This window comes from Centropristis striata, chromosome 21 (assembly GCF_030273125.1).
Source record: "Centropristis striata isolate RG_2023a ecotype Rhode Island chromosome 21, C.striata_1.0, whole genome shotgun sequence".
In the NCBI taxonomy this organism is placed as follows: Eukaryota; Metazoa; Chordata; class Actinopteri; order Perciformes; family Serranidae; genus Centropristis; species Centropristis striata.
Genome location: NC_081537.1, coordinates 9,094,944 through 9,105,911, shown reverse-complemented (window position 1 = coordinate 9,105,911; position 10,968 = coordinate 9,094,944). Strand labels below are relative to the sequence as shown.

General features: G+C 35.9%; 1 protein-coding gene across 1 annotated transcript; it reads left to right on the top strand.

The window, feature by feature from the left end:
• The first annotated feature begins 604 nt into the window (after positions 1–604).
• foxl3 (forkhead box L3) lies at positions 605–3,691 on the top strand. Its single transcript, XM_059325324.1, has 3 exons — positions 605–926; positions 2,426–2,594; positions 3,218–3,691. Exons 1-3 carry the CDS (start codon positions 700–702, stop codon positions 3,689–3,691), a joined length of 870 nt encoding a protein of 289 aa, XP_059181307.1. The 5' UTR covers positions 605–699.
• The last annotated feature ends 7,277 nt before the right edge of the window (positions 3,692–10,968 follow it).

Below are 10,968 nucleotides of genomic sequence, written 5' to 3'. Positions count from 1 at the left end.
TGCAACATAAACAGACACATTTCATGGGATAGCTGCAGTTAAAATCTAAATCTGTGAAGTGTTTTTTAAAGTTTGTCTTATTTGGACTGAAATCTGGAAGCTGACCAAAGACAGCCTCTATTCATTGCTCAACAGAGCCCACAGCCCTGGGTCATTGTATGCTGCTGAAAATACAAATATGAAAGGAAACAAAATATCCTGCTCAGCCTGCCCAGCCCAGGAGCTATGTACATCGCCGAGGGCAATTTTGATGCTCTGAAGCCCACTGGCTCTTTATTTAAGCATTTCCTGTTACTTGGACTTTATTTTTATTTGACACTTGAGAGGGAAAACATCCTTCATCTTCAATCAAATGTATCTAACAGCTACATTCATGATTTTAACTTTTTATAATATAATTTTTTAGGCTATATTGTACTCTTTTACGTCAAAATATAAAAGCAGTGTGACTTTAGGTGAAAGTCTATTTAAGTTGCTGTTGGAAAAATAAGTATGGACCAGGCACAAACACAAAAATCTCCATTTGTGGCCTGAAATCTGAAAACAAGAGATGAACAAAGAGTTCAAATAGCTCAGAGAGGTGGTCCTGAGTCCCGAGACCTGCAGCCATTCCTTGAGAGCAGCTGGGACGAGGAGGGGAGAGGGGGGCCAGAGGCAGCCGTCATCAGCAGAGCTCAGAGTCAGCTGGCTGAGCAGAGCATGGTGGCAGAGCAGAGCGCAGCCGAGCAGCAGGACAGGGTGCAGCTGCTGGGCTTTGGCCAGGAGAGTCAGAGGAGCCAAACAGTTCGGATCACAAGTCTGACTCCTCAAAGTGTAGATATGTTTGATAACTCCAACTACCCCTTCAACTGTTTTAACTACGATGGGGACGGATACCCTTCCTCCAGCACGGACGAAGAGAAGAAGATGTGTAGACCCGCGTACAGGTATGAAACATTTAATCTTTAATGCAACTTAGGCAAACTGGTTCTACATCGCTTTGTCTGCCAGCATATACATTTAGTTACACATTTTCAATTATATATAATATATAATTATTTTTTATCTTATTTTTTCTTTTTTTTTTGCTGGGACAGTTAGATTGTATAAACTATATGTTGATTGTAATTCAATGATTGTAAATATTGCTTTCTTTTATTGTTATTAGTTTTTCTTTTCTTTTAAAATGAATAACAGAATTATAATAATTTATTGTAAATATTGCTTTCCTTATCTTGTTATCTTTTTTTCTGATGCTTGCTTTGGCAATATATACATTGTTACGTCATGCCAATAAAGCCAATTGAATTGAATTGAATTTAATTGAATATATATATGTATATATATATATATATATATATATATATATATATATATATATATATATATATATATATATATATATATATATATGCTTTTAGTGTGATTTCAGTAATTTTTCCTCAAGTTTGACAGTTTGGACAAAAGAAAACAAAATCATTTATTGAGTGCAACCTTCAATTTTTCCATCGTGTAGACAAAATGCACATTCTGTATTTTAGAAAAGTAGCTTTTAAACATTTAAATAATCATGAAAAATACCATGCTTTAAAGCAGTCATGGCAAAAAAATATTAGACAACCCATTTTCCATGGTTTTTTGGTTATTATCAAGAAAACCATGGAAAATGTCTAGATATCAGCTCTCAAATACATTCTCAAAACTCTTATGACCTATTTTTGTTGTCTTTTATGTTATTATATTTCTACAAACAAATGTATCTTTAGTTGTACCAGGCATTAAAATGAACAAGAAATTAAAGAAAACAGTGGTCTAATATTTTTTTCCATGACTGTAGGTATATTATAGATATCTATTATTATCTTTTAAATATTGTTTTTATTTGTTGGTTGCTTTTTCCTTCAGTGATGCACTATGCATCATTTTCAGTAATATACTATTTTTTTCATTTTTCAATAATATAATTTCAGGATTATAAGTACCTCTACACTCTATATGTATGATAGTCTGTCAAAACCCTGTTTAGATTTCCATTATAAGAGTTTTCTAACAATTTGTTTATACTGTAAAAAAAAAAAAAATCAGACTATACATTTTATGGTAAACATTAGGAATATTTTTTCTTCAACATATATAACATTATAACACATCTGTATTTTATTTTCTATAATAACAGTGTGCATTATGGTACATTTAAAAATGTCAACATCAAATTATTAAATCAATTTTATTGTTTTTTTCGATATATCTTGCTTTAATAAGGTAACAAGTAAAGAAAAAATATTCAAGAAAATGATTGATACATTTGGGAATTTTTACACATGAATGTTAAGAAAACACAAAGGTCAAGAGTCTTTATTATATCTTTCCAACTTGTCACACACAGTGTTGGCTGATTTAAGTGTTTGTGTGTATGTGTGTGTGTGTGTGTGTGTGTGTGTGTCAGCTACATAGCTCTGATAGCCATGGCCATCCAGCAGAGTCCGGAGCAGCGCGTCACTCTGTCGGGCATCTACGAGTTCATCATGAAGAGATTTCCTTATTACCGCTCCAACCAGAGAGCCTGGCAGAACTCCATCAGACACAACCTGTCTCTCAACAGCTGCTTCATCAAGGTGCACACCAACACACCACGTTGTGTGCAAGGGACACTGGGAAAAGATATCACTTTAAAAAGATATTAAAGTATTTTTGTGCCTGTTAAAGAGAATTGACATGAGGAAGGATTTTGCACTATTTTAGTCTTTTTGTTATGGTTTTTTAAATGTATTTATGTTCTTTAGACACTTTATTTTTTATTGTATTTCTATTGTATTTTTATATTTTGTTGCTTGAAGTATGCCTAGGTTGTTCTTTTTATTTAATTGTGTTGTCATTGTCTCTGTGTGTAATGCTGCTGCTACACTGTAATTTCCCAGCTTGGGATAAATAAAGTCTATCTATCTATCTATCTATCTATCTATCTATCTATCTATCTATCTATCTATCTATCTATCTATCTATCTATCTATCTATCTATCTATCTATCTATCTATCTATCTATCTATGTATCTATCTATCTATCTATCTATCTATCTATCTATCTATCTATCTATCTATCTATCTATCTATTATTATTATTATTATTATTATTATTATTATTGGTTGTGTGATAGTTAAGTAGTTATTGATGTATATTTCATGCTAGAATTTTCATTTTCCTGCAATATTTTCAATATTTTTTCCATGTTTCCTGCAGGTTCCTCGGACAGAGGGCAATGAGAAGGGAAAGGGAAACTACTGGACGTTTGCCACCGGCTGTGAGTCCATGCTCGACCTGTTTGAAAACGGCAACTTCCGCCGCCGTCGCCGCAGGAGGAACATGAAAATCGGCTTCCGTGATTCAGGAGAAACCCCTTTCCACCCTCTGGAGAGCCACAGCAATCAGCACCTACCGGCCGCTCGGCGCCCCGAACCCGACTCCACCCTCTGCCCCTTGAACCCTGACAGGCCGAGGCAGGGCCCGCAGCAGAACCACCTCATCCCAAACCCCGCCCAGCAGGGCAAACCAGAGTCAGAGATCAAGTTTAGCATTGACTACATCCTGTCCACTCCGGATCCACCCCTGTCTGGGTTTAGATCCTCCCACGGCCCTGTTCACATAGGGCCCACGGGGCCTCCCATACATGTCCTGGAGCCCCAACATCTGAACCTGCACTTCTGGACTCTGTAAGAGGAGAGCAAAGCAGGCACCGTCTGTGTCCAAAACTGGGAAGTACTGTAAAAGGACATCCAAAGACAGAGGAGAAACTCCACAGGAGGAATTTTACTGACTTGAAAATATAAATGAGGTACAGTATGTGTGATGGATTCTAGATGGAAAAAGAAGTCACTTAAAGAAACATCGTGCTGACTAAGAATTCATCCAAAAGATAAAATGTGAACCATACAGTAAAGCTTTCATATTGTCATTATACTGTATGTGCAGTGTCTATAGTGCTGACATAGACTAGTTTACAGCATTCTCTATATGTATATACACAGCAGCTGTGAGTGCAGCTGTTTTAAAAAAATACTTTAAAAATCAGATTGAGCAAAACAAACTCCTTTGGGCTATCTATTTTATTTTCTTTCATTTTTTTGGTCGGACAATGCGGCCTGTTAAAGCTAAATTTGATTGTAATTTTTTCAGACTTATTGCTGATTAACAGCAGATTTTTGTCATTTTATTTATGAGTTAGGCAGTACAAATCTTTAATTTCATAGATGCCCCAGCTATACAGCTATTCTGCTTGTCTGATACAAACAAAACAAGTTGGAAAAGGAATATTATTAAATTCTAAAAAATTACATCCATTCCCTCTCCTTCATTGGAAAATCCAGAAACTCTGAATATGCAGATAAACAATATGTGTCATATTTCACTGTGAAGTCTATTCTCCAGTGTAAGTGCTGTGTGTCTGCTGGAGGTTTTATGTGTATCAGAAGTGTGTAAGTTATGATTTGGACCGTGTTTGGCTTCCAAAAATTAAGTTCCCATTCAACAAAACCGCATCCTCAATTATGTTTTAAAAGGAAACATGGTCATGATCGCAGTTTTAAACACATGGTTAAGTTTGAGAATCGAAACCAAGTCAGGTACGTTACATAATTTAAAATAAGTTGACTTTTGTCTTCACATGGGACGCGTAGAGAGTCTCCTGGACTAGTTCATCCACTCTGACTTCCTCTGTACACAGACTTTGATTAGAAACATATTTGTTGTGGGACATCAAAAACAGACAAAATACGGGAGAAAATATTTTTTGATCAAAACATAATCTAGACTGCATTTTCATTTGAACCTTATTTTTTAAACACAGGGTTGACGTGACAACAACTTTCTAGTTTCAGACTTCACATCACATACGTAATTTTGCTCCGTAAAGCTCAAACATCCAAGTAAAGCAGGAATTAATAAATCACTTTTCTTAGTGGAGGGAGACTTTAATATTTTCTAAAAGTTGGATACACTGCCAACAGAAAAAAAAAAACCTAAATATTTGCTTTGTTTTAACTTGAAAAACATCATTCTATTTTTCAGTTTAAACAAATTCAAAATGCAAATTGTAAATGATTACATTCAGCAGAAGCATGCAAAAGTTATCAATCATATCATTTTTTCCCTTTTTTTTACAGAAGACATTTTGACATGACATAATAAGAAAGCAAAGGTGAAGTAAGGTATAGGATATTTCAGATATAGCACTATAATCCCACCACATCTAACACTTTATTTTACTTTTATCCAGATGAGTTACTTTGTGCATTACATTATAGGAGAACGGTGTTTCTCAACATCAACAAATCAAAATTCCACCATATTTAGTATAAATATTGTTTAGTTGTGATTGCACTACATAATATGAAATTTGGCCGAGCTTTTCTCCAGTTTGGAGAAGCAGGCAGGAGTATTGGCATGGAAGCTAAGCAATGTGCTGCTTTGGACAGGGGCAGCAGCAAAGCATAATTTATTCACCTAAAAAAAATAATATTGGCTATATTTAGATTTTTCCCCCCACTTCACCTTGCTGTTTAAGTTAACATGGAAAAACTAAACCTTAATATTGATCGATAATTCTACTCCTCAAAGAATTGTCACTAGCACTTATTGATGCACTATTAGCTCTTATTGCAGTATACCTTGATTGTTTGCTTTTACTCTTCCTGTAAGTCGCTTTGGATAAAAGCGTCTGCTAAATGACTAAATGTAAATGTAAATGTAAATCTTATTCGCTGCTTACTGGTTATCCTTTGCCACAAGTAACTTTGTGTTATTGTGTGACTTTGCTGAGTCTGAACTAAAACCAAAGTCACAAAATAACACAAACAAACTGAAGAAATTGAGGCAGCAGTAGAGCAGAAACTGCTGTGTGCTGTGAGGTAAAATCATTGTTTTTGTCAGGAGAGTCCGGTTGCTTCAATGAGAGAATAGTTGGATATTACAGCTTCAGTTCACCGGGCATTAACTTAAACAGGGATGTCTTACAACAAGCGGTAAAAATATAGGTACCCCATACAACCCCACTTCATAAATCCAAACTCTCCTTTAACCCATTGAAGCCTAAAACGCCTGTAAAACCTCTGGGCAATTTTAAAATAAGCCCCTAAAACCTGAAGTTTTTCTGGAAATTCAACAGAAATGGCAACGCTTCTACTAAATAATAGATTTTTCAGCCTCTGTAGCAGATAGAAATGAAATTCAAAAAGTATTTGAGAGCTTATACAAATACTACAAAACGACATATCCGCTTTCCAGGCTTCAATGGGTTAATGTTACCAGTAACTGTGCTAGTCTGCCGTAAATAAGCTCCTACTGTATTCTGATGGGGCTCAGTCATTTCAGACCCGCCTCCTCCAAACATTTTGTTAATTTTTCCATTGACCTTTTGAAATCCTGATTGACTGACACTTAAATTCTAATCCAGTCACTCCTTATTATAACACACTGTATTCACACAGTTAAAAGAGGCCTAACGAAACAGGTCTGGCTAACATTTCCTTGCCTGTACAAGGGAGATCAATCATGGCGTGTTCCTGTGCCGTTGAAGGGACATTTTTCAATTTAACCTTTATATTATGTCTTGACTACATCAGAGGAGGGTTTCAACGCACTTAACATGAGTGGCATTTAATATAGCATAACACTTGCAAGGTGAGGCCGAGATGTGACCCTATTTAAATACAGAGGCCCCTGCCGGAGCCTTAACAGCGACACCTCCCCCCAACAAACACACACAAACCCCTTGACGCAATTATAATTAAACACACCTTATGCCTCCTTTGCAAATGCCCCTCATCGATCTGTGGGTTTTTAACATTCATATGTGAACTGCCCCCCAGCAAACGTCTGCTGCGGCACAAACGTTTATGGATCAGCAAGTTTCCATTAACAAAGTTGTTGATGTTGAATAGCGGGGGCTGCCGCCGCCGCCATGATGCCGCGGATATATTTGGGTAAATTAACTTAGCATAAAGTGCTCCGAGGCTACGGGGGTCTTTTGAGGCAGCTAAAGAGAAAGCAAGGCACCAGTCAGGCCCGAAAAGTCAATGCACATATTATGTTGTGGGTGAATATATGAGACTGTAGCTACTGGCACAGTGTCCCAATGAATGGCCTCTATTAAATAACTCCTCTAAATTCATCTGTTTGGTTTCATTCCTACTTAATGCTTCCAACATCTTGTTTATAATTATGTGCATGATAATATTCATTTATAGTAGTGTGGAAATGTTTGAGACTTCATTATGCTGCCAGGTAAAATGTGCAGCTCAGGGGGAGAAACAGCAGAATTGCAGGTAGAGGAAATTGGGAAATCATTGATCTGCAACGTTAATATAAAGTAAATCATAAACACAAATAGGTCATTTAATCTTGAGTGCTTGTTTAGCGACAGGATTCCACTGAGGCTGTGGTGAGGATTATGGGGATGAAGATAAATATTCATGTGTTGTTTTCTTCCTCTGTGGTTGAAGGAATGATCCGCAACACAAGGACAGTAGCAGCTAATGAAGAGCAGTGAAATAGCCTGAGGCCTTTGACATACACACACCTGCAGGTATACAGCCAGTATGCACTTTAAGGCTGGAATATGCTATTATTTTTAAATGGCTTCAAGTGCATGTGTGTGTGTCAGTAATGAGAAAATCAACACGGCATGTCAATCAATGGCAGTTGGGAGACGTGTTTACATTTGGCCTGTTGGAGGGACGTCCCTGCTGGGAATACCAAAAGGGTTTTTCTCCAGATGAAAATGGAAAATAGGAAATTTAATAAAGAGAAAGGGCTTGACATTCAAATGAAAAAACAACTCAGAAATCTGCCAGATATCTGTTTAAATTTGTCACTTCACCTGTGGTATGTTGCAGAAAGGTTCTTACACTAGAGGGTCACAATTTGACCTTTTGACCCACTGTTTGATATCAACCAAATACTAAACAAATAACAGCTTTCAATACATATAATGTGATCTAATACAACCGGCTCAAGCACTGCCATACTTAATAAACTGGCCTTACAAAATCCTGGTAAATGGTTTCAAGCTCCAAAATGGCAGTGATGGTCCTCAGATCTTTTGCTTCGAAAATGCTCATAATAAGGATCTTTTTACACATATATCAACTATCTAATAGCTTCAAGTGCCCCCTAAATTATGTTGGCACACATTTTCTGCCAACACTCCAGTAAATAATGAAATATATGTGGAGTAGTAGTAAGAATATACGTGTAACTGCGTAGAATATTGTGGTTTCCTCCTGTAAATGATAAGACACAGATTAGCTTGCTAGTTACTGTCTGATTGATCGGAAGAGAAACAGAAAAATACTGAAAAGTTGTTTTGGGGTAGGTTAACCAAGGCTTTCACACTATTGTGAGGTTTTAGACTCATAAGATATTTGACATAACTGTCAGTGTGGTATACGCTAAATGATGCTAGTGGCAGTTACTACTGGCAGGTAGCAAACAGTAGCTAACTGTAGCTGATGTTAGCTTGAGCGGGAGGGTCATATGGGAGTGCACAGGCGATTTTTAGCATCATTGGAGACCAATTCATCTTCATCCTCTTTTTTTATTTTAAACACACTCTTACCTCCTTTAACACACACTCCCTGGCCTCTTTTGGTATACAATTTAATGCAATCTAATACAACACATCTGCTGAAATTTCTAATTTAGACAAATTAAACTGTATATTTTTTATTAACGAGGTTGTAGCAGGTGCATAAGTTTTGTCCAATATTTTGAGGGACACATATGAAGTGGGGGGTCCTCATAGTCATAAATGGTCCATTCTTCTTTCTGTTTTATGGCAGTTTGCAACAACTACTTTGAGGTTGCATAACCTACTGCAACCACCTGCTCAACCATAGGCTTTGTATGAGTCCAGTGTTTCACTCGCAATTACATGTGTCTGTTCCAATTGCATGTAAAAAAAATCAATTAAAAAGTGTGCTGCTTTGGTTCTGATGCAGCTGTCTCTCTCTCTGTCTGCGGTCACAGTCTGTAGTCTCAACCTATCTTGTGTATATCCCCGGAGTGTAAGGAACATATTGATCATGATTGATTGTAAGGAGCTATATTGAGAATGATGCCTTTTGCCACCAGTGCTTACTGTGCATAATGCATACTTTGCACAGTGGTGGAATGTAACTAAGTACATCCTAAGTACTGTACTTAAGTACAGTTTTGAGGTACATGTACTTTGCCATCAAACATGCCGTAAGAATGCTATACTATGAATTTTTTATGAAATTTTGACATCGTACTATATTATGACCTTTTTTTAATGAAATTTTGATGACATAGTATAGACCAATTTACTGTTACTACCAACAAGGGTGACATATTTTGTGGGTGGAGCCTAACTGGTGTTCGGAAGTGACACCATAATATAGTCTAGATGTCTAGATGTTTTTCCTGATTATTTTATTGGTTTATAAACAAATGACTATTATAATGAGATTCCCTGAATCATATTCACTGTCATGTTGGTAAAGGACCCAAAATAGCATTAAATGGCCAAAGTTTGACTGGTTGAACATCAAGATAACTACTATTAATGATGATCTATGAAAACAAAAAGGAAACAGAAGAGGTCTTGTTGTGACGTCAGGTTTGAAAAAAAAAAAAAATGTCCTTCATTCCTATGTCTTATGACTTTTTCATTTTTGGATATCCCATAATATGGTGTTCTTTATTTCTCTTTTGGACAAAATATACTACCATATGTATTAACAGTATAATTGGGCAATTTCTAGCTTTTAGCCTTTTTAAAATTTGACCATTTTTGACAAAAATCGACATTTTTGTGAAGGGTTTACTTTTGGACATCCCAAAATATGTTGTTTTTCTGTCATTTCTGGCCATATAATGATCTAATATGTATCAACAGACTGTAATTGACCCATTATACGCTTTTTTAGGCATTTTAAAATCTGACTTTTTTGACAAAAAATCGACATCCTGACTTTTTTGTGAGGGGTCATTTTTGGACATTATATGGTCTTCTTTCGCTATTTTTGGACAAACTATACTACTATATGTACTAACAGGGTATAATTGGGCCATTTCTAGCATTTTTAGCCATTTTAAAATTTGACCACTTTTTTACAAAAATTGACATACTATAGTATGACTTTTTTGTGATGGGGTCATTTTTGGACATCCCATAATATGGTGTTTTTCTGTCATTTTTGGCCATATAATGCTCTAATATTTATCAACAGACTATAATTGACCCATGTTAAGCATTTTTAGGCATTTTAAAATTATATGATTTTTGGCAAAAATAAACATACTATAGTATGACTTTTATGTGAGGGGATCGTTTTTGGACATCCCATAATATGGTGTTATTTCGTTATTTTTGGACAAACTATACTACCACATGTATTAACAGAGTATAATTGGGCCAATTCTAGCATTTGAAAATCTGACCATTACTGACAAAAATCGACATACTATACCATGAACTTTTTTTAAGTAAAATTTTGATGACCCTTTTTGTGAAGGCGAAATTTTTAGACATCCCATAATATGGTGTTTTTCTGTCATTTCTTGCCATATTATGCTCTAATATGTATCAACAGACTATAATTGACCCATGTTATAACTATATAAACTATACTGAAGGTTTTTTTTTAAGATAATATGATGTGATACTGTACTTTAATGTTTTTTAAAGGAATTTTTCCTGATGAATAGTTTTCCTCCCATTCATATCCATCACAGTACTTGTGGTCTTTTTTTACAATATTTTGTGGGGGGTTTTATTGAGACGACAGAAAATTTTACTTCAATAATGCTTCAGATCAATTCATCACTAACATTTCCACCAGGCCATGGCCTTGTTGAGCCATGCCTTTTGTTTGTAATTATCTAGTTTATTTTTAAACATGTATCCTGTTCCTGTCCACAGCTGATCCAGAGGTCAACGGTCTGCATTTTGGACGAACACATCAGTCACTTTC